Source organism: Micropterus salmoides, unplaced genomic scaffold (genome assembly GCF_014851395.1).
Source record: "Micropterus salmoides isolate LMB-PRFRI ecotype aquatic unplaced genomic scaffold, ASM1485139v1 Ms_hic_scaffold_13, whole genome shotgun sequence".
Classification (NCBI taxonomy): domain Eukaryota; kingdom Metazoa; phylum Chordata; class Actinopteri; order Centrarchiformes; family Centrarchidae; genus Micropterus; species Micropterus salmoides.
Genome location: NW_024040374.1, coordinates 5,368,341 through 5,393,339, shown reverse-complemented (window position 1 = coordinate 5,393,339; position 24,999 = coordinate 5,368,341). Strand labels below are relative to the sequence as shown.

At 39.5% G+C, this 24,999-nt stretch overlaps 1 protein-coding gene and 1 long non-coding RNA gene across 3 annotated transcripts; both read right to left on the bottom strand.

The window, feature by feature from the left end:
* Positions 1–230: 230 nt before the first annotated feature.
* On the bottom strand, positions 231–13,613 carry ttc14 (tetratricopeptide repeat domain 14). 2 transcript variants are annotated; one of them, XM_038715169.1, is made up of 12 exons: positions 12,982–13,613; positions 12,415–12,545; positions 8,942–9,141; positions 7,726–7,810; positions 6,608–6,737; positions 6,306–6,461; positions 5,548–5,619; positions 5,120–5,239; positions 4,712–4,834; positions 4,086–4,203; positions 2,215–2,318; positions 231–2,081 (listed from the first exon to the last, which is right to left on the bottom strand). In XM_038715169.1, exons 1-12 carry the CDS (start codon positions 13,113–13,115, stop codon positions 1,109–1,111), a joined length of 2,346 nt encoding a protein of 781 aa, XP_038571097.1. In that variant the 5' UTR covers positions 13,116–13,613; the 3' UTR covers positions 231–1,108. The 2 variants fall into 2 exon arrangements, with proteins under 2 accessions (XP_038571097.1, XP_038571098.1); XM_038715170.1 differs by having other exon boundaries at positions 12,415–12,542.
* Positions 13,614–14,004: 391 nt separating this feature from the next.
* Positions 14,005–14,546, bottom strand: LOC119901405. Its single transcript, XR_005444189.1, has 2 exons — positions 14,330–14,546; positions 14,005–14,258 (listed from the first exon to the last, which is right to left on the bottom strand). It is a non-coding gene; the product is annotated as an uncharacterized LOC119901405 (long non-coding RNA).
* Positions 14,547–24,999: the final 10,453 nt, after the last annotated feature.

The window sequence follows — 24,999 nt, the reverse complement described above, 5'->3', positions numbered from 1 at the left end:
CACTTCAGAATTAATTATATTTTCTGTAGCTGATATATTACTATAACAGAATTCCTGTTTGTTTAATTAAAGAAATAAACATGGTTTATTAGCATTAAGTAGACTGGTAACAAAACAGGCAGATTTGATTTAGTATCTAATCAACAGTTGTGCTACATCTCTCAAACTCTGACAATCAAACCAAAAACAAATAAGAAAAACTTAATTAAGGACTGAAATGACAAAGCATGTAGTTTTAAGTAACTTTATTGATTTAACTGAGATTGTTTTCCTACAGGAGACAATGTGTTGGAATACAATTGGAATATCTGTATTGTGTAAAGCTTGAAAAAGTACTGTAGTACTAACAGTCAGGTTGTTTGGGAAACAAGCCACAGATGAAATGCACAAAAATGGCACAAGGCAGTAAACATAAGGCAGTATCTTTTTGAACAGAAAAAAGGTGAATTTAAGATTAACACAAAACAAGACATTAATGCCTGTAGCAACATCAGACCTGCTCAATAATGTAATAACTTGTCAAAATGTACACACAAATTACCTTCTAAATGAGTAAATTACCAAAGTACAACATCATTTATAAATTTATTTAGAATTCATTTGCTAGTTGAAGCAATCTACTGCACGGATTCCAAAACCTTTTGTACCTACTAGTCATTTCAACACCAAAATAGGGCCCAGGTTCAAAAATACTGAAATGATCCTTTAATATGTAACGTCTGTCATTGATACTGTCATATTTAAGTTATTTAGATATAAGTGGAACATATTCTTCTCCAGAAATACACTATTAATCGCCAGTTACAATGATGACATTAACATTTTAATACATTTTGACCAGCTATTATTCAGCAATGACTACAGATGCTCACAGGCCTTAACTCTACCACACAGAATTAGACATTTCAAATCAGGAGTTAAATCAGGAGTTTCGTCTAACACTGAAGGTTACTTACAACTGGGGACATTCAATCAACAACACATTTGGCCATTCAGATAACAATCTTGATGTACTGTCCAGAAATGAATTAATTCATGGTACAAACACACATTTTAAAGTCTCATCTCACTAGTATTGGGCACATTCTGGACTTTTGGTTTTGAGTTCTTATTTTGGCCTGACTCCTTTCTCCTTCTCAAACTGGGCAATCTGATTGAAAATATCTAACAGATTAGAAGGGAGGTCTTTTTTAGGCCCTCCTCCTGACATTGGGGTCAAACCACTCCGTTGTTCCTCCCCTGTCACTTTTCTACCATCCTTCTCTCTTTTTGTCTCTTCTCCCTCCAGATTCTCCTCCCGCCCTCTGTTGTCATACCTACCACCATCAAAGGAGTTCCTCTTGGAAGAGTCATGTCTCATCCTACTCTCCACGCGTTTGGGCGCAGAACCAGAATTCCCTAAATATTCAGATTTGAAATTGGATTTCCGCAAATACTGAGACTCAGCCGACGAGCAGGATACTTTTCGCTTGCTGTTCTCATCTAAGCTACTTCTCCTCTTGGAATCGCGGTCTCTCCAGTTGTCCTCCTTCCCTCTCTCCCTGCTCTTACCTCTCCTTTCTCTACTCCTGCTCATCCTCTCCTCTCTTTCTGGGCTCCTACTCAGATTGTTTTTCCCTTTCCTTGTCCTGCTCTCCTCCCTACCCCTTCTCTTCCTTTCTCTGCGTGAGGAGTCAGACTCTTCTTCCTCTGAAGCCGCCGACAAAGAATACAGTTGACAGATCCTTTTATCTTCAGCATCCTTCTCCTTTACCTCTACCTCATCCCTCTCTCCAAACCCGGGGCCTCCCTTCTGGTTGAGAAAGGTGGCGGAGGTGTTGGGTGGAGCGGGATACCACTCCACCTCGTCGTTCTCTTCCTCCTTGCCGTTTTTCTCGCTCTTACCCTCCTCACTCCTCCTGCTCTCCCTTGAGGAGATCCTGCAATGGCGTTTACTTTCCCGCTCAGACCTCCTCCTCTTCTTCTTCTTCTTTTTGGACCGTCTGCGAGAGGAGGAAGACGATGAGGGAGAAGAGGAGTTCCTGGAATAAGTGGAGGATGACGAAGAGGAAGAGGCTGATCTCTTCCGTTTTTTCTTCATCCTGTGGACAAGACATTTACTGAAAATTGCATTCTCATAAAACAGCTGATGCTTTGAAGTTATGAAATGACCTACATGCCTTTATCTACAGTATATTTACCTGTCATACCTTTAAAAGATCAGAGCCAACTCACCTCTTCTCCTCTTTTAAGAGCTTACGCAATTTCTCAGCGCTGGTCTGGCTCTTAGCTTTCGCCTCCTCCTTAGCCAACGCTTCTTCTCGCAGGCGAATTGATTTCTTTATGGTCGCGGCAAGGTAAGACATGACAGGCAAAAGTCCACAGAGGTATATTCAAACACATACATACCATGACCCAAGACATGCACCAGAGGCATTCACACATTCATTCATTTATTCAGTCATTCATGTTGTAGTAAAAAAGTATGGGGAGGAAAAGGGAAGCCAAATATTTGAGAAGGACAGAAGAACACCACGATAATGAACCATAGATAACAGAATGGTCGAGAAATAATCGGAGTAATTTATTTACCACAGAAAAAATGGTGTGATCCAGGAGCACGGTAGTTGACAGAGAAGCAGACGGATGAATAGAGAGATACAGGCAGAAATGTGCAAAGAAAGCAAACAGCATTTGTTCCCCATTAATAGAGAAGGTTTCAACGTTACCATATTTAGACCAGGCACACGGCGCACACCGGTGTCCAGTGGAGGAGTCGTTGTCATTGTGCAGTTTATTTTTTTTCGCCCCCACAAGGCAGGTGACAAGGCAGTGGCAGTTGAAGGATCAAAAGGGCAGAGTCCCAGGGTTACAGACACACATACACACCAAAACACTTCATCAGAATTACAAACCAGCATCAGAGACATGTATGCATTAATGCATTAAACCCAGGATGTTTTAAGATGACATAGCAACATGGAATATACATCCTTGTGAATGCTGTGATTCAGCACCATGGACCGCACTTCATGGTGCTCTGCTCCAGTTGTTGTTCACTTGTTTGCGTGAGGAATGAATGAAGACGTGTGAAGATGTAAGATTCATACTTGTCTGCAATATTTAAATTTAAACCTGCTACAACTGATTTTTGGGCCATTTGTGGGAAGTGGAAACAAGCTGTGAACACTGGGCATCACCTTTTAAGTTGATATGGTGAACTTGACGTAAAGAATTGCCCATTTTTAGATCCAGCAGATACAGAGAAACATTTTTATTTATTTGGAGTCATGTTTCTGGACACCTGCCGAATGCAAGCCCAATTTACACTCTCCTTAAAACTTGGCCAACTTCTAAGGGAAATGGCTGGCTCTTTGGGGGCTAACCTAACTGCTTCACTATGTTCACCAGCTACTCATGAACTCAACTCAACATTTGGTGCTGGACAAGTAGTGTAACTGCTGCCTGCTGCGGCTGAATCAGCACTGACGACACTGAATCAAAACAGAAATACTGCCGGTCAGAAACCCCAAACAGTGAGCTGAAAGAAATCTAAGGGGAACTGCAAAGTTGGTGATAATTCTTTGTGTTTAATCCATAATGAGTGACCTCTCTCACACACAAGTAGTCACATCACCTATTTTTAATGTAAAAATATTCAATTCTATTCTATTTATATAGTGCTAATTAATAAGGAGATTGGATCACAAATCTTTGCCAAAGGAGATGCAAACAGATATTTTTACATCTGTTTTGGGCCACTGACAGAAATGCCAATCAGGGGACATCTTAATTGTCTTTATGACAAATTAATCTGGCTTTATAACAGTCACATGCTCCCACCATAGCCTGTTGTCTTAACAGTCCCTTCTGGGTGAGATGTTTTGCAGCAAAAAACAGCTGCTCAATATCTAATTCGAAGGTGCTGATGTGAACATGGACGTACAAAACTGATTGATCGGGCAATAACAATACTGAGTGATTATCATTAATTTACTTCACTTGTTTTGTTTTTCTGAAGTCATACATAACAGTACATTCAAATTTGGCCTTAACAAAGCGTTATTTGTTTGTGTGTGTGTGTGTGTGTGTTGTGGCCCGCTCACCTGTATAGCATCTGTAATCTTGTGCAGGGCCTGCTGCGCCTCAGGATTTAGGTCATCAAGAGACAGAGCTCTCCTGTACAATCCCTCCGCTGTTACCAGTTTCTCCTGTTCTTCAAGCCTAGACAAACACACACACAAAACCTCTAAGTTAAGGTCACAAGTATTACTCCTGTTACCACAGCCATATCTGCATGTGATGACTAAGCTTGGGAATGTCTAACCCATTTTTTGGATTCTGCGGTCTCCAAACTATGTTTTCAATTGTACAATAGAGGCAGCACTAATGCATCTAACAAGACCGATTAGTAAGACTATTGGAATTACAAAACAAGCAGGGTACCTTGAGGCATGGGCTTGACTCTCAGGCAGGTCCTTGTTTCAGGCAACAAAACTTTCATTATTTGCCAAAATAAACCTGAACCATAGCCCTGACACTGAACTTGACCTTCTACAAACTCAGCATAAATAATACATTTAATTGGTGGAGCTTTGTGTACAGCCTGGGGGCAAGCACCACCTGAATAGCTCAGCTAAAGTAAAGAATTATTTTCCTTTTATTTTATAATAACAGTATTGAATTCAGATCTCACAATACTGAATTACTGCAAAGCAAAGCTGGAACTTACTGTTTTCCTCTCTCCACCAGTGTCTGGCAGAGATACTTCTTTGCGTTGCGGTGATCTGGACAGCTCTGCAGGGCCAATTCAAAGTCTGAAATTGCTTTCATGATGCTGCCTTTGTTTGCATACCTGTGAATACCCAATGAAGGAAAAACATAGTAAGATCAAAAACACCTAAAAAGAAAATCACACAACATTACTGCAATTATCTGCATTATTTATCTGTTATGTAATTCATAAAATACTTTGCTTTCTCATAGCTCACTGTATTTTCAACCATTTCTTATTAAGAACTTTTTTAACATTCACCAGGACGCACACAAAGTAGATGGTTTGTGAAGTATGGTTGCACAATACATGAATGTCAAATAATTCAAGAATTACAGTGCTATAACATCAAAAGAAGCAACTCACAGAGCTCCACGTGCCACCAGCGCTTCTACATTATTAGTGTCAATATCCAACGCTTTGTTGTATTCATTCATGGCTTCCACATGACGACCATGTTTGAAGTGGTCCACACCTGCACGGACACTTTAAGAACAAAAGAACATGGAAAATGGGTTAAATTAAATGTCAAGTGAGAAGAAGCCCGAAGGAGAAAGACTATATAAATTCAAATTAGTTTTATTGGCATGAATGCGTAACAACAATATTGCCAAAGCATCATACAAACTACATCAATCAACCCCATACATTTCATTAAACAAGTAATTAAAGCGTAATTGAAACTATATATATATATATATAGTTTACATATATATTAAAACTATTTAGAAGGGCAAGGATGGCACTAGTCCATCTACATATTCCAGTGCTCAAAGTTCAGAGTTTAACTTTACCACTTCAAGGCCCACGATGCAGACTGTTTCTTCCGGATTGCAGTCGCAAAATCCTCCTCTTGGAAAAGTTTACTGCGGAGAAAAGAGGCACAGGAAAGAACTCTAGTGACATTCAAAGCAGTCCTCTCTCGACATTTTAGGCATCCGTTACCGTCTTACAGGGTACCACTATTTAGCAGCCTACCTACAAAGCTAATCCTTTCAACTTGGAAAGAAGGTTTTCTGACATTTAAACACTCAGAGACCACTTTTACACCTGGCATTAAAATGTGTTTCGTATCCTGATTGTATCTAGATATGATTTTAACCTGATTACATTTACACCAGGTATTAATATACATCTCCAGTGTCTACAGACATCTGATCAGCTAAAACAACTGAACGTCACATCCTCCTCAAGTTTGCGTGGGTCCAAAAATGCTCTATAACTATAGACTGTAAGAACTTTCTGAACGGTGCCTGCACCTGGGTCCAGTGCTCCCCTGCTACAAAGCCCCACCCGTTCTCAGTCTGAGTGGAGCTCTTCTTTGCTACGCATCTTTGTTTGATTTAACATCATCATGTAACACCCGGTGCAACCCTAACTGCTCCTTTGCTTAGGGTTCTCATTTTCTGACAAGACAGAGAAACCAAAACACTTGCCAGTTAACTTTCTGAAATTATGAGTCTCTGGCTAATACAATACAATCCTCAACTGAATATGGAGGTGCTTTACTTAATGTCTTGGAAAACAAGGGGTCAGCGAGTCGACATTATACCTCTGAAGTCCTCTCATCATTGATGGTGGGTGGGTGTCACTAACTCCCACCTTCTCCAGCAGGTAGTCCACTACAGAGGGATTGTGGTAACCATGGCAACTCATCAGTATACACTCGTACGTGTCACTGGAATCAGCGGCTGCACGAATGCTACGACTAAGCAGAAGAGAGGAGACGAGAGGACAAGTCAAAGTCCCACGCTAGAACTGAACACTAACTGGGATCTACAACAAAAACACATCATTATTTTTATTATAATTATTATTATTATTTTGTCGTATTTTTTCATGTTGTGTAGTTACCTATAGTGTATGGGCAGCTCCTCCCGGGGAACGACACCCAGTTTGATGTGCTCCAAGCTGGGAGAAAGAGAGGCCTGGTGTAGGGAAACTGTGATTTTCTCCTGGTAGCGGTCAATATCTTTCACTGCAGCTACAGAACAAAAAAGGGCAGAACTTAGGAAAAGTTTCTACTATTTTCCTATCAGAGGTGTGGAGTGATAAAAACAGCAAAAACTTTCTAGCAGGGAATCTGATTGGTACCAGTCTGAAAGCTATGCACAAATTTTGTGGAGCTTCAATGAAAGTTGATTGACAGAATTACTCTTTTCATAATTGATTAATCAAAATGCCAAACAACCTCTGTTACATATCACAGTAAACTGAAAATATTTTGGACTGTTGGTCAGACAAAACAAAGCATTTAGAGACATCACTTCGGGCATTTTTCACTGATGTCGAATCAGAATCGTCAAGTCCTGCCCACAGTCGACTGATAGTCGAATCGTGTTTTTGTGCACGGCGATTGCGAGCCGACGCTAAACTGAGGCTTATTGTTGACCATTTTCCCTCTCTCTCTCTCTCTCTCTCTCTCTCTGCCAAAAGACCTCATATTGGCTTATGTATTAGGAAGGACTTCACAATTCTGAAACATTATCACACAGGCAATCATTTTATCCTCTGCCCTGATGATCACAAGATAAACTGCAGAATTTAATTTACTGTACTGTCACATGATATAACATTTGCTGGAGACCTTTGCATTGCAACCCCCAATGTGCCAACACAGTGGTCTAATTGACGTGAGGGGGCTGCATTTTTTAACACGGAACTGATGTTGGTCTGAAGAAAGCGAAGGTGAATTATAACCCTTTAATGTAATTCTCTAATACTAGAGGGGATGACTAGTGGCAAGAAATTGGTTGTTTTTTGTAAATGAACACCTACTGAAAACTGCATAACGCAAAATAATTGGCCTCCACTCGTTCATATCAAAGTCTATTTTTACCCAAACCTTTGTGAGTCAAAAGTCAGCTTGTTGAGAATCAAAGCCTTGTAATAAACTTAAGAAAAAACAAGCCTTCAATCTAGGTGTCTATAAACAGCTTGGTGTTTAAGACAGAACCAACTAAGACACTAACCTCTTATGAAGTCCCCAATCTGGTAGTAGGACAGGGGATCATCATGGCTGCCAGTGGAGGGAATTTCTCTGATGTGACACAGCGCCTGAAGGTACAAAGGAAAAGAAAGAAATAATTAACAAATAATTACCGGAGACAATCAAAGACTGAAAAAAAGTTTTGTGGGGGAACTGCACTGTGTTTCCTAGTTATCCAGAAGGAGATAAACTCATGGGTTTGTTTCTTATGTCTCAGTCATGCATTAGTTTTTACGATGGATGGTGAGCTTAGCCTATTTTAGATATCCTCCATATTTTAGCCTTCATTAAACAATAACAGAACAGATATGCCTCCAGATCTTACATCAGGTGTGTGGTTGGACAAGAACGTAATAACGAGGAGGTTACTAAAGTAACTATAGTTCAGTGATTTCCTGGAGGACTGCCAGTCGTGCCGGTCCTTCTGAACTTTTAGAGCTAAAGATTCCCAGGATCACATGAAACTTATAATGTGGTATTCATTGCTGAGATGCACGTACCGTGAACAGCATGTGACTTTGCTTACCTAAGTTCTCAGTCGGTGAGGCCCATTGTTTACCCCCCTGCCAATCATTCAGGAACCACAGAGTGTTATTTCCTGTATAGCTGGCCAACTGACAATCTTCTGTATCTACAATGGTTGACTAACTGATTTCAATCTGTTGCAAAGTTTATGACACTGTCAATAATAAGTCTATTGACAGAAAATTACTTGACCAGTTTTTTGATAATGGATTACTCACAATGCCAAACAATCTCTGGTTCCAGCTTCTCAAATGTGAAGAGTGTCTGCTTCACTCTGTTATATATTACACTAAAGTAAATAACTTTTGGACTGCTGGTCAGACAAAATGATCTGGAGATACCAACTTGGACATTTTTCACTGATATTTTGTAAACTAAACAATTATTGAGGAAATTATTAGATGATTAAACAATAATGAAAATAACTGTTTGCTGCAGCCCTAACAATATTTCTCAATCTTCTAAAATTCTCAACCTGCATGGTGTACTAAGTGGCACATAGTTTACCCTTATTTCCAGTCATTCAGGAATTCACAACTGGCATTTCCTGTATAGCTGGCGAACTGACAATCCAATTCTTCTATATGTACAGTGGTTGACTAACTGGTTTTAATATGTTGCAAAGTTTATGACATGGCTCGAGTACATTAAACTGACTCAGCTTGTTGACTTACCGACAACTCAAGGTCTTCTATGTCTCTCTTCAATCCTCCTGCCGTGCACAGCAGAGTGAGAAAGAAGCCGTATTCTCTGATGTTGTTGATCCTGCCCACCACAATGTCTCCTCTTTCCAAGTCTCTGTACAGCATGGCTCTTCTTTCCTCATAAGAAACCTCCATGAATAACTCCACTGGTGGCATGATGGCATAGGGCTCTAGTAAATCACAGGCAGAAAGCTGAATCAAACACATTGTATTAAAAAAATGCATTTATCTATATAAACATGGGCCCTGCATATACTGAGGGTGTATAATGATTAATAATTAGTCATTTAGCTGACACTTTCATTCAAAGCAACTAACAATTATAGCCCGACTTATTTATTGTTTGCAGATATTATTGGCCGATAAATGCTACTTGCAGATATATCTGCATCAGCATTTATAACAGCCAATATGATTATTAAAAAAGAGAAACAGAGAGTCGGATCTTTCCCTCATATAATGAGTGTTGCATAGTTTGCCCACTAGAGGGCATGCTGTAGCTCCTCTCTTCAAAACACTGCAGCACCACAGAACAAAACATCGGCTCTGCCAGAGGTACGGTGAGGAGCGCTCACACTCAGTGTTCCCGGTGAGCATGTCAATTACATGACTTAAATCAGCGGTTCCCAACCTAACTTTTTAGGCAACGCATTCCCTTCTACATCTAGACCGGGTTGCTGCACCCTCAAACCCCGACTCTAGGGTTTGCTTATATATATATATATATATATATATGTGTGTGAGTGTGTGTGTGTATATATATATATATACACATATATACATACACACACACACACACACACACACTATTACTGAAGCTGCAATAAACATCAAAACCTGATGATCTGTTTCTATGATGACAAGCACAGCAGTGTCCCTGTTACACCAGTGTGAACATGCCCAAAGTCACAGCTACGGGGTTTCACTGAATGACACTCAAAAGTGACTGCTTTTAAATCAGTCGATCTCACCTTACCCACTAACTGCGCTTAAACACAACATGCATCTGTCTTCTCTGTCTTTTCACTGCATCGCAATGTAAAGTTATATATTTATTACTTTAAAAGTAACAGTGGTATTAAAACTTTTTCTCATACTGTGATGGTTAAACTTTGCACACAGTTCACCTGCGTGCCAAACCGTGCAGAGGGAGGTGGGCATTATTTTCATGCCAAAAAAAAAAAATTCCTGGAAGGCGGCACAAAGCGAATATTTGAGTTGAATATTTTCAACTCAAGCGAAGAAGTCGCATGACGCTGAGTCGCGATAGCCTATCAGTAGGGCTGCAGATAACGATGATTTTAGTATTCAAAGCTTCTATAGATTATTTGAACAATTCATTGATGCGTCGTTTAAGAAGTACTTTTGCTTGGCGCCCCCCCGGTAACGGGATCAGCTGTGCACGTTTATAGGAGATAGATATTTATTAGTCTTTTCGGAAAGTCATAGTGTGTCATACAGCAAACATCAGACGAACAACCAGATAGCTGCTTTACAAATACAAACATCACCCGAGTGCTATACAAGTTATACTAAAGGCTCGTGCAGACTACACGACTTTCAGCGTTGACAGATGGCCGTGCCGTTCACACAACTTGCCGTAATATGACGGCAGTCTTGAAGTCGTTGTGGCGTTCACACTACTTGACTGATCGGTGACAGGGGGTAACACACATTACAGGAGATGACAACAGCTATGGCACATGACGCTGGTTTCCAAACCACTTTTATCAAGAAAACACACGTGAAATGTGAAACGAGAAATGAGCGATCCAGCACACGAAACAGCTGTTGTTTGTTATTATAAAGATGGCAATTATACAGATTAAGAATATGTTAGTAGGATTGGATTAGTACACGCAGGTAGCAGGGATTGTCTGAGCTACACAGAGAACTGCAGGAGAGTTAAAAGGTGCAGCTCTCAGACACCCAGTTAACTCTTGACTGTTAGGTTAAGTTACAACTCACGGCCCAAAAAGGAGAACAACAAAAGCACGTGTGCACATTTTCAGCTGAGGTCTGCAGTTTACTTTGGCTAGCCTTCAACTCAACAATCAGTCATGATTTTAGTTAACTGCTAAAGTTGCTGTTACCTTGTCTGTGGTCCGCTGGCAGAACACATGCTGCTACATGATCAGGCGCTGTTGTGTTGTTGCCAAGGCGACAAAAGTTTCATTTTACGGTGGACAGCCGGTAACATTACATAGTTGTTGTTTACTTTAGCTTGAAATAATCCCATACTTTGGACACTTTCTTTTTTGTCCCTCGCTGTTTGCTCTCTCTTCCCCCATTTTGCAGCTCCATCATAATCACGTCGTGTTCGTAAACGCGATGTGCGACAGCAATAAATGTCCCTGCAAAACACTATGCTGTAAAGTTACACGGATTAAACGAAGCATCGATGCAAAGAATTTGTGTCGAAGCATTTTACCAGGTGTATTACACAACACTTAGTTTCAGCCCTACCTATCATTGTTGAGATTGTCCGTACGTCACCGACTGCTTCAGAGCGTTGTGTGGAGAGGACCAGGCAGAGCGGGGGATTGAAAATCTGCTGGCCAGCTGAGAGCTGCTAAACTTGGGGGAGAGGAGCAGGGAGCAGCGCTGCAGCTTTTGGACAAATAAACACCCATGGTCGGACTGGACTTTGCTAGCAACTACGCTAGAGAGGAATATTTTGCTGTACTTTTGTTCAAAGTACTATTTTTAACAATAAAAGTTTATATGGTCCCTGTAATGGACTGGCGACCTGTCCAGGGTGTACCCCGCCTTTTGCCCGATGTCAGCTGGGATTGGCTCCAGCCCCCCGCAACCCTGTACGCGGGATAAGCAGTTGACGATGGATGGATTATGTCATAGTATCTTGGTGAGGTCTCAACATATTATATATATATATATATATATATATATATATATATATATATTAGGGATAATCTTTGTTTATGTTATGCGTTTCTTAAAATAAGGGGGAAACAGAATATCAGCCAATATATCGGCTATCAGATTTTAAAATCCTCAAATATCGAAATCGGTATCGGACTTAAAAATCCCATATCGGTCGGGCTCTACTTACAATTGCGATGTATATCAGAGGTCGCACACCTCTGGAGAAACTAGGGGTTAAGTGTCTTGCTCAGGGACACAATGTTGGATGTATCCAAAAAGCAGGTGACCTGCACTCAATAATGTGCCTGAAAGCATCCTGTGAAGACAAGTCAGAGCACTGAAGCTGCTGCTTCTCTGTTAATGTACATGTTTGAACGTATTCTGTTGTCTGACACAGAAACAGTATAGCTGATCACAGAAACCAGGAGATGACAGAACAGAGGTTTAACAAGCTGAGAGCTCAGCATCATAGCCAACAACTTACAAGATGTTGGCTATGATGCAAAGTTTTGTTGTTTGACAAATGAGATACAGTATGTGGTCGAACCAACACACACCTGCAGCCTCCTCTTCCTCCTCATGCTCCTCTTCTTGATGAGTGGCAGTCTTCCATGCTGGACAGAATAGGATGTCAGCCTTCCTGGCAATGAACTGCTCCACAAGGGGGCTGTTCTGCTTTTCACCCCTGCTACACAAAAAAACACACATGTTCACATGTTAGTGAATAATCTTTTGTCACACTAAGTGTTGTGTAATGCACCTGGTAAACAGGACGTGCATAGGAAGACAAAATCATGCAAAAGAAACAGCTGAATTCTCCTACACTATTAGCAATGCCTTTATAAGAAGCATAACTTTTTGTTCATGGACCTTAATAAGGCACCAAACTAATTAAAAGGGTTGACAAATCCCAAAATGAGGCCAACAATTTTAATAGAATAACGTTACAAGAGAAAAACAGAAATGTAAGGACAGTTTAGACGGGCAATGCATGATATGTGCTTTTTTTTTTAAGCTACAATAGAAATTCAAATAGGATATCAAACTCTGTATCCAAATTGGAAATATATCCATAACCTCAAAGTAGAAAACAATGTTTAGATTAAAGGCACTGCCTAACCTACCTTTCATACGTGGCCTTGCACAGGTCAGACACCACAGCTTGGAAGTCTGGGTTTTCGGTTTGCTCACATTTCAGTTTGTTGAACAATGATTCTCCGTGATAAGTCAGACACTGCTTCAACAATTCCCTGTCCATTCTTTGTTTTTACAGGTGTTCAGTCACATTATTGTCCAGGTCAAACTCGGCAGCTGTTGAGTGCCGTCGGCTAACTAAGGTTAAATCGATTTAGCTGTTAACAAAATGTAGCCAATGCGATATTTGTCTTATTTGTAAAGATATAATTTTTAATATTCATTAAACCTCAGTTTATCAGATGCATGCGCCAAGTCGCGAAATGTCAAATAAATACAGTTTTAAGGACGTAAGTACGATAACAACGTTGCTCTGTGTCGTTCAGCTAAGCTAGCAAAACAAACGCTAGTCAGTCATGCTAGCACTACGGTACATTGACATCTGAAGTTTGTTATCTTCGTAAAAAGTCAACAATTTTCCAATTGTTTCACACATGCAACTTTTCTCTGTATTCCTATAACACAACCCACAACAATCGCTTTACTTGCACAAACTTTAGGTACAGCAGCAAACTCATCTTGCGTTACTCAAACCTCCGTGCATGGCCAATAAACATGGGCTAATGAGCATGCGCAGAGTGTGTTACACTGAAAGTATCGGGAGAAACAAGTTCCACCTAGGAACTATAATGTTGACTGATTTGAGAATAAGTTTTTCTCCGTCGCTTTGGTGCATTTCTCAGATCAGAATTTAAATTCTCAAAACTAATCCACATCAACTATTCACTTGTGTACTCCATAATAGCAATTTCTCATTATTATGAACCAATTGCAAATGCTTTTACACACTGATGCAATTGTCTACTTTTCACTACATCATCAATTGCTTATGTCATGCTGATCACAATGTATTATACCAGTCTCTGTTGAATAGTCTTATCCCCAAAAACATCTAGGCATAAATTCATTGCATAAGTCAGTACATGCAAAATGGTTGAACACATTATCAAAAATCAAAGTTAAACACAGTCAAACTTTATTCATGTTCTTTGCATACAAGCTGGGGTACAGAGAAAAGCAACAGCAAGTTGATACAATATACATGGGGATATACATTTTTTTGTCTTTCCCAATACTCTAGGGGGTTCTCCAATCTTCCGATGTTTGGTTCACCCAGGTACATTTGGACCTCCACTGTTGCATTTGCAGTGGCATTTTTGGTTCTCGTCTGCAGGACTGGTGTCCAAACAATGCCATAGTTTGCTACCTAAGACAGACAAACAGGCTGTAAGTGACTAAATACAATAACACAATTAAAATGTATCCAGTATCCATTACCTTGAGTCAAAGGCTGAGAAGCTTCTAATATGTGAAGACGTCGAGGAAGACGGGCTGTTTTGAATAACAGCAGCACATTCAGCAGAGAGTCTCTTCTCGGCCTCTGCTGCTTTATTGGGGCTAAAGAACCCTATCTTTTTAAACCTGGGATCAAGCAGTTTTGCCAGTGACATGATGCTTATTGATTGCAGTGTGTATAGCTTCGGCTATAAAGCAATGGCTCCCTCAACGGTCTCCTCAGACCGTTGAGGGAGCCATTGCTTTGCTCTCTGGAGTTTGGAGGATTCCCATTTCCTCCTCCAGTGCATGGTGTAGCATTGATAAAAGGGGAATGACTTTTGATCCACACACTCTTCTCCTCTGACAGCTCAACTGAACCATTATTAAATGGGACGTTTAGACATTTTGCAGTAATGTTTTACTGTTCTGATAAGAGCGGGGCAACGTCAGTGTGAAGGCCTGCCAAAGCTGCTCCTACAGGTTCCTTGAGGTCATAAATACTTTGGAGCATATGGTATGTGCTGTTCCAGCGTGTATCCACCTCTTGAATTAGTGCCAGCTGGCCCATTTGCTCCTGCACCTGTGTCAGCCTCTCCTATAAAATACGCAAACAAAAAGTGATTAATGCAAGTGTCACTGCAGCAGCAACTTAAACAAAAGTGTCATTTAGAATATTGCAATGAGGTTTTCACCTTTGCAGTGGTGCTGCTCCTGAAATAGCCCACTGTCTTCCTAGAGTTTACCCAGATGACAGACAACAGTGTTTTGGTCAAGAGCCTTAAGTAAATTTAAAGTATGCGCCACACAGTTTGTGTGACGCAAATTAAGCTCCTTGGCACAAGCACCCATATTTGCTGCACCATCAGCCACAAGGCAAATAACTTCGTGTGTAATACCCCACTGTGACATAAGCACTGCTTTTACTTTATTTTCAGCAGTATGTGCCTCAGGGAAATGCAGCACCCCAAAAACAACAGAATGCAAAGAGGTGCTTGCATCTATAATATGACACGTCACAGCTAGATATGCATGCGAGTTGATAGAGGTCCACATATCTGATGTTAAGCTAACAGCAGACACCTTCAACACCAAGGCTTTGGCTTTCTCCTTGGATTCCTTATTTTTGTCCTCCACCACAGCTTTCAAAGCCTAAAGGAAAGAAGAGAACACTCTTGGAAAGGAAAGCTACTTAAGAAGTCAAAAATGAAGAGCTGACATGTCCCAGGGGTAGTGCATGATGACGTGGGAGTGGGCAGCGTTGGCAGCCATCTTAAATACATCTAAGCCAGGCTGAACAGGTGAGCCACATCTCTTGATGACCCTGGCCTTGGCTCCGCCTATAGACAGCCTGGAACACACAAACACCAAACCAGCACAACACAACACAGACAACCACAGGGTCATCACAAAACGAATAAATGAATATATACTTATAGATATAGATATTTATGAGAGATTCTATACATGTCTATTTGACTTTTTTTGTAAATGTGACCTTGAAATGATGAAGATATCTGTTGTGATGTGGAAAGAATCTGTGACATGACAGACAGGAACGTCAGCCAAGGGCTGTATCCTACCGAAGCCCTAAGTGCCATCCATTCAAATATTTAGCTTACTCCATTTTCCTGTGATAACAGGATAATTATCCCGAGATCTTGGCAGGAGCGTTTCTTAATAATAATTTCAAAAGGGTTGGTAGAGCATGGGCTGCACAGTCAAAGGGATGTGTGTTCAATCCTCACTCAAGAACATTTTCTTTCTTTTTCATGTTTTTTTATAATCCTCTTCAACAAAGTTCTTTGAAGCGACTGTTTCACATGCTCACAATAAAGCGCATGCTGGACTGTGCGCATCCTGGAGATTGGTCCACATCCATCAACCTATGGACTTTTCATTTCCCCATCATTAGCAGGCAGAGTAAATTCCTGTGCTTCTCATTTAGAAGAATCCATTTAACGTTACACATTTTATGAGGGCTATTTTGGAACCTTTGAAATAGCCATCGGGAAATGTGTGATTGGATTCCCCTGAATCTCTTTATTATAACAACTTTGTTGAAGAGGATGATAAAAAAAAATACAAAAGAAGGGGGAAAAAACTCTAAGAGAAGGTGTTGAACTTACAATTCTTAGATTGCTAGTTTTATGCTATACCAACTGAGCTAACCAGTGACTCTAGAAATTTTACTGAAATTCTCCTAAAGAAACCCACCTGCTGACCATTGTATTCAGCTATGGTTTGTTATCTCAAGCAAAACGGTATCCTGTTATCAAGGGAAACAATATTCATTATCTCAAGATCACAAGATAGATATACCATTATCACGGGAAAACGTGGTAAAATAAATATTTGAATGGATCCAGCTTAGGGCTTCGGTAGTATCCCCCATGCTTACATTTCTAATTTTGTAATTTTTACCATTGTGACATGCAGTGCTGTCTTTTTCTTTTCTGTATCACAATGACATGCTCTGTCTCCTGCAATGTATGACTTTGTACTGGTGAAAGTGATATATACCATACAGAAAGTGTGCAGCCTTGTGCATTTTCAATCAGTCACAACTCTAGCTGTAATTACCACAACTCCAGCTGTAACTGCCACAGCTGCAGCCACGATAACCCCAGCTGTAACTTCCACAGCTGCAGCCAAGATAACCCCAGCTGTAACTTCCACAGCTGCAGCCACCACAACTCCAGCTGTAACTGCCACAACTCCAGCTGTAACTGCCACAACTCCAGCTGTAACTATCACATCTGCAGCCACGACATCCCCAGCTGTAACTTTCAGTGGTTTGAGCACAACACATCAAATGACATTGTATTCCACTGTACTGCTGTGATCTTCAAAATCTCTAAAGTACCTAAATTGCACTGCAGATGAGAGAAAAAGTGTTTTTTATTAAACACAGAGGATTTTAGGCTCAGTCCCCTCTTATGTCTAATATCATTTTGTTAAATTAAATCTTTAGAAAAGTCTTGACAAGTCAACAAAATGACTCATAACCACACTGTTGGCTGTATTTCCCAGAAATGTGAAGAGTGGAGATGTGCAAGTGTCAAATGATTTACACAGTACAATGAAAAGCTCAAACCAAGCAATCTGACCTATTAAAGAGGGATTTAAGAGGTATCAATAATTCCCATGCTTTGTAACTGAAGAAGCAGCTGTCAAGCTAAAAGCCTGGGAACCAGGAAACTAGTGAAGTGTTTCCTGCTCACTCCTCCCTACATTGCAAGTAAATAAGGACACTCCTCATACAAAACAATGGTTACCTTTGCAAGTGCCTCATAACAAGTTTATGACAATTGTACCCTGAATCAGGATTTTGAACAGTCTGTTGCATATTACTTACATGCACAGAATGCACAGAAATGTCTATTGATCATAAATCTGTTTTTCTTGTGTCATCAAGAATAAATGTATTAGTCTTAAGAATGTGTCTGTCCAATTAATTGAACAACCAGAATATGAAAGAAGAAATGCGCCAGATCCGGCTTTTTGTAGCCTGGTATGCAGTATGAGGAGCTGGATACCTGCTTAAACGATGTGTTTTACAGTAATTCAGTCCTTGATCGTCTTTATCATTTATTCAATTATGACAAATGTTACAAAAGTTCTATTGTGTTTGTGTGTCACGCTCTGCCGGTTGTCCATCCTTTGTGTTTACTTTTGAGTTTGGTATCTGCCTTGGTATGTTGAGTTTTGGGTTCTGTCCTGTCTAGTGTCCAGTATCTGTTATATAGTCTGCTTGTCATGTCTAGTCTCTCTGTTTTCCTCTGCTCTCTCTCTCTGCCTCGTTAGTCTCATGTCTGTCACCTGTGTTGCTCCCGCCCTGCTCATTAGTCCCTGTGTATATATACCTGGTGTTTCTGTCTTGTCCTTGTCCGGTCATTGTTTATGTTACCCCCCAGTCTGTCGTGCGTGTACTCTCTGCCTGCCTAACCAGCCTCGCTTGTCTTGTCTCGTCTCGTCTCCCGGTACTTTTGGATTTCAGTTATTCAGCCACTCACCTGCTCGCTTTTGTTTGTTTATTAAAACCCTTTGTTGTACCATACCTGCCCCGCTCTGTGTCCTGCGTTTGGGTTCTCCAACCTGCCTCCACACCACGATCGTGACATTGTGTGTGTGTCTGGTACAAAATGATTTCCGTTTTATACCACAAACACAATAGAACTAGAATCAACTAGCATTGATATAGATGGGTTTCTGTGCAACATCATCACGAGATGAGCAGCACTCACATATCTAGCTACAGTGTTGGGCAAATTACTCAGTAATGGTGATTAGTTACTTTTTACTAATATTATTCATTTAAAAAGTAACAATATTACTTTACTTATTACTGGGTATTAAAAGTAAATAGTCACGTTACAATTACTTTCAACCACCGCACCCCATACTTAAAAGTGACAGGAAACCTGTTCAGCAGCGCATTTTAGATATGAATCCACTTTACTGGAACAGTAATTAACCTGAGGTGTCAACAAACAGCTGAAATGAAAACACTGCAGAATCTCAGACCAGAGGATGCTGTATCATATAGGCTATGGATATAGGCTATTTAAAAATAATAAAAAACAAAGCAGGTTACTCCCAAACATTTAAGCAAATTCATAACAGCATCAATGAGTATGACTTTTATGAAGCATTACGTTTTTTAACGACACTGAGATAAAAAGAAAATCAAGCAAGTGTCTCAACTTCAGGACCAACGTTACTGTTTTGCACATATATTTATAAGAGAAGTATTTTCTGTTTTTTTATTTATCTGTTTTTTTGTTGATTAACGTCACTCTCCCCTGCCAAGAGGATGCATCACTGGCAGTAGCAGCCGGAATTTCTTTCTACAGCCAAAGTTTCACATTGCTGTGCTTCAATACAAAATTGTTTGCAGTTGTAAACTTTTTGCTGGTCGCACAAAGTGTACAACGGAAAACAATGTTCTTTGCATCTCTGAGTATGACACAGCTAGGCCAAATGGCAGTACTTATAACTGTGGAAAGAATGCCTCTGGCAGTCTACAAGAATTTACAAACAATGGGTAATCTACGCTGATTACAGTGGTTGACTACAGTCTTCTGACCGGCTACCAAAGTGCTTTTGCCCCCTGGCTGCGCGCTCATCGAGTAGTGTTTAAGAAGAAGAAACCTGTCTATAATGTATGTAAAACATGTAACCATGCTTACAAAAAAAATATGCTAAGCATGCATTCATATTTATTTCCACTTTGGGGTAGTACAACAAGCTTTAAACACCATGTTGACAATTTATTTTGTTTGTTTGTTTGTTTGAAAAGCTGGATGCCTGTTGCCTTTTGGTTTTTGTCTGTCTGTCTGTGTTCTCTCTTGCTTTTTCTTTCTCTCTCTCTTGTCTTTCCTGGCAGCAGAGTTGTTTGTGCCACAGCTCCCAGGTATGCCACCTTGACACACCTGCTGATTTAAATTCACCCACCTGATGCAAACCTGCTGTAATTAAGGCAGAGTCTGACATCCAGTCCCTGCTAAATCGTTGAGTTATTTACTGTATGTCTCCTGACAAACCTGCTTTTTGCTAACCTGCTAGTTTTGGCCTGCTTGCTTGTTGCCTTGCCTTTTGTTTGACAGTCCATTGCATGTATATGGTTTTGCCGTTGAAACTAGATAGGCTAAATGGACATTTTACTCTGCACGGTAAAACAAATAAACTTATTAATCAGCAACACAACAAAGCGCGTCGGCCAGGGCACTCCTGGGCTAAACCACCTCAGTAGCCCTCAGTATTAGACTGAGCTACTACAGTAGTGATTAAAGTGAGTAAAAATAAAAGTAATAATGTAGTAGAGTTTAAAATGACCAAAAAGCAGAGAGCGCAGATGAAGAGAGGAATTGTATTGGGCTACGTGAATAAGAAATCTGTTTTACAACCTTGATGAAGTTTTCATTTTAAAATAATTTGATACCAGCTAAAGTAGTTCTAAAACCATCTGTTACTAGTAGTAGCCTAACACATTCTGTATTAGTGATCTTTAATCTCTGTGGAAATGAAACACACCCTGACTCAATTATAAACTGTAAATAATATATTTTGACTAAGGATTTCCCATCTTGGATCCTGCCCCTTTTCCACTGCATGGTACCAGCTCAACTCGCCTCAACTTGCCTTTTTTGGTTTTCGATTGGGGAAAAGTTTTACCTGTACCTGTTACCTGGTACTTTTTTTCTAATCACCTCCATCAAGGTTCCAAGTGAGCTAAAAAGCATGCACATTAACAAAATGTACATGTACATGTTTTTCATTAAAATTTTATTGTTGTGATCATTGTTAACATGAGACTATCCCCTCCCTCCATCAAAATTTTAGACCAATTTCAAAACTGCCTTTTATTACAAAGATTCTAGAAAGAATTGTGCATAATATGCGTATCTGTGACTTTGCCGATTTTTCAAGCTACATGAAAGTGTCACACTGTCTATTGTAATTTACAAACTAATACAATATGCAATCACAGAAACAGTCTGTACCTGGAGTAGTGAGAAGTAACATTAGTCAACATGGAAAGAAAAGTCATTTGTTGGATATTTTTCTTTGGATATTTACATGCATCCTCTGGACAAGGTAATTATTGGCGTGATATTTTTATCCGGTCTTTTGTTTGTTTAAGTTGACGGAGACAAATAGCTAAACACCACAAATCATCAATATTTTGTCTATTAACACCTAGACTGTGTTGTTACAAAATGTAAACAGACAGACAGACAGATCATGGTAGTGGTGATTGTAGCCAAGTGAAGCAAAAGCGCATTACAATACATGTGCAAAGATGGCACAGACAGTACAATACCTCAAATTCACCAAGGTAGAAATTGGAAAACAACATAAACCCCACGGCTGTGAGAGGCAGCGACGATGGTTATGCGCTGTAACAGTGTGGCAGAGAGCAGAGTAGAGAAAACAGCTTTCCATGTGCACAGACCCACGAGGGGACACACACACAATTAAAGCAAATTAAAATAATAATCAGTCTCTCAAAACTGAGGAATTTGATTTAATTGTTTTCCTGAAAATGTTAAATATTAATTCTACTAAACTGCCACTACCATATATCCAATTTTAAAAAACTGGACAGACAAAGAAATCCAAAATAGAGCAGGCAGGAAGCCAAAAAACATGTAAAGGGTCAAACACACACAGGTCAGGCAGGCATAAATAGGTTCCAGATTTTTTTTCAGGTGAACAAAATACAGGTGCAGAGGCTAGAGCCAAGACAGAAAACAAAAGGTAAAATGTTGTCATAGGGGCACCACCCAGTTTATAAAAAAAGTTATTATATATATTATATATTATATATATATATAATATATTATATATAAAATTATCTCAATACATTGACCGTGTCTTCTGCTTCAAAGCAGACAACTTCTTGCTCATTAAATGAGGGTGTTTATTTATAGCTAAATAAATAAATAAATAATAAATAACTAAATTGGGATTAATTAAAAAAATAAACAAACACAACAGATTACCAGCAGATATTGTGATGAAACAAACCTGATCTTACTTGAAAAAGTGAAGTATGATCTACTACTGAACACAATAGTAAACTTTTATGTTATTAAAATTTGTGAGTGAATGAGGTCTTTTGATCATATAGTCGTGTAGATTACTTTTTTTAAGTCTAGAGATACATAGAGATCTGTCTCCCACATTTGGTACAATCTTAAAACCTATGTAGTTATCATTGCCAAGGTCTTAAGATTGCTCTGCCCACATTTTAAGTCGATTGGACTAATTCTCTAGGAGGAGTTTGTCAAAGTACAGAGTCTGTAAATGGTGAAAGAATTCCTAAAAAATTCAAAATGGCTGACTTTGCGTTGGGTATAGGGTATGTGACTCTTTTTTAAGTCTGGAGATGATTCATCTGCCCTCCCAAGTTTCGGTGGGGGGGAGGGGTTAGTAGTGGTTATGGTTAGGGTAAATCTCGGGGGATTGAATGTAAGTCAATAATGTCACCTATAGTGATGAAAATACAACTGTGTGTGTGTGTGCAAGGCATGGAACAAAGGAAGTGAACTGGTATGGTGAGTAGCTGGTGAGAGAATTATTTGCAGGACATGAGGGAAAGTCTGAGAGCATCTGATGGACAGCTTGAGGATCTGGGGAGTTGGAGCTAGAGACAGGGACAGATAGAGAGCATAATCCAGAGGGCTTGAAATGAGAGTGTGTGGCTTTAAATACGTACTTAAAAGCTATTTCTTTGTTATATTTAGTGATTATGTCCTGCAGTATTTGTATGTTCAAGGACATGTAGCAATTACCTGGAATCTTTTAAACCCTGACACATAACTCCCAAATTATTCGTTAGTATTTTATTAGTATCCACATAATAATAATAATAATATTCTGTTTTAATCCCTACAGGCTCACTGACATTTTTACAGATGCAGATAGCTTCCTATGGAGAGGTCAGCAATGGAACCATCACTGAACTTGTTGAACAGGTATGTAAAAGAATATAAGTAAAATAGCAGTTTTGTTAAGGCTGTAAAGCTAACATTATTATTGTTTTCTCTCAAGTTAGTTCTTTAGAAAGGTAATCCTGAACTGAACAGCCTACAAAGTTACCGTGATAAAAATTAGGGTTAGAGCTCAAACTCCCATAGCTCCAGTTCCAACCAAAACAGCTCCCCAATTCCAGCTCCAACCACCACCAGTCAGGCTCCTACCACCACGGCCCCCATGACTCCAACCACCCTCACCCCTAAGACTCTTGCTCCAACCACATCACACCTCACAAATTTGGCGCTAACCACCCAGAGTCCGCCTCCAATACTTAGGCTCCAACCACCACAGTCCCCTGTTTGAATCACATCATCTCCAACCACCACCTGTCAGGGTCCAACCACCATCTTGTGCTGCAAGACTATGCAGCAAAGTGTTTTTTAATTGTTTCACCTGCAGACAGAATGTATTTATTTTCAGAAACACTGATTTTTAAAAATTATTTTGTACTAAAATGTCTATTTTGCTCACATCTGTACCAACATTTATATGTATGATAACTAGGGCTGGACACACATTAATTAAGGACAACAATTATTTTATCATGCATTAACGCAGTTTTTATTTTTATTATTATTTTGAAAGTCCGTTGCTCACTGGCTCTGAACACATACAGTCAAACCATGGGTCACAGGAGTCACCCACCCAAACAATTTTCAACAAATTTCAAATGCCATAGCGAAGTGGATAGCTAAACAATGCATGCTGATTAGTATTGGGGAAGATGGCGGTCTTAGGAACACTGTTAAAATCACAACGTAGTTGCTTGGCCCCGCGGGGTTGCTCTGCTCTTCACAGGTAAACAGGAGCCAAGCGCCCCGCCATAAACGGCAGGCACTCTATGGAGAGTAACCACGGGCAACAGCTTCTGTGCACTACATAGCTGTAGCCTATTTGACTTAAGTTAAAATTACAGGCTACATAACTTTACCTGATAGGCCTACATCTAGGCGGACGTGTTCGTGAGGGGAGCACCACCGTGACACTTCACACCCCTCTAACAGAAACACTTGCTGCTGCTCCCTGATAAAAGAAAACTGTTTCTGCTGATACCTGTTCAGAGAAAAAACCAAGACAACAGATTTATATATGTTAACCTGTTGCTCAGAAGGTGCCTGTTATGATCGTGGCTCTGGACTGTTAACAAGCTAATAAAGAGACATACTTATATGTGAAGTTTATTTTTGTTCCTTTTGTGTTCTTTCATAAATCCTTTAAAATAAACTTTGATTGACATTTGATTTGAAAACAAAGAGGATATTATAAATACATTATTTATTGTGATATGCCTTAAAACATTATGTGAAAAGATAATATCAAGCAAAAATGTTGCTATTGTGTATAACAATAAATAAAAAAATGTAGCTCAATATATAAAGTTATAAATATTAGCAGACACAATGCCAGATGAGGAATTATAAAAATAAGTGTTCAACCAGGTGAAGATGAGGTAGGCTGAAAATGCATGTGTGTTGGAAATGTATGTGTGGTAATGCTGCATGACTTTAGAATTTTTACAGTGGCCTATATTGGAGATTTTCTTAAAAAACAACAACAACATTTTCAAGTTCACTTTCCTGTATATTTCAACAACTGAGTACAGGAGGAGAACAAAAAACATAAATCTTTTAAATTGTATAACCTAAAATTACTTTCTAGAATTTTCAAGAAATTCCAACCACAAATATCTGGTAGATGGTTTTCAATAAAATAAATCAGTGCTATAAATTCAGAGATAATTAAATTCCATCATTAAATAATGAATGCCATGTGACGCATGCAAAGCAAAAACTAACAGTGTTTTTGTTTTGGTATTTTTATTAAAATATTTTATACAGTGGAAATAACACATACAATTGTACTGTTCATGTCGCCATATTTACTTTGCGACAACTCGTGGTATGTTTTCCGCATCAACAGTTGCTTTGGACTGAAAATAAAATTGTAGTGACGTTGCATACATTATTAACATTTTGGATGATCATGTGATGACATACTTTTATTGTGTGGAGGTGTGCCATACAGACTATTATTTTTATTTTTATTTTAAAATCACTGCAAACTAGCTATCGATACTGACACATAGCAGAGTGCATCAAATCAAATCATATAAATTTTAAAGAGATTCC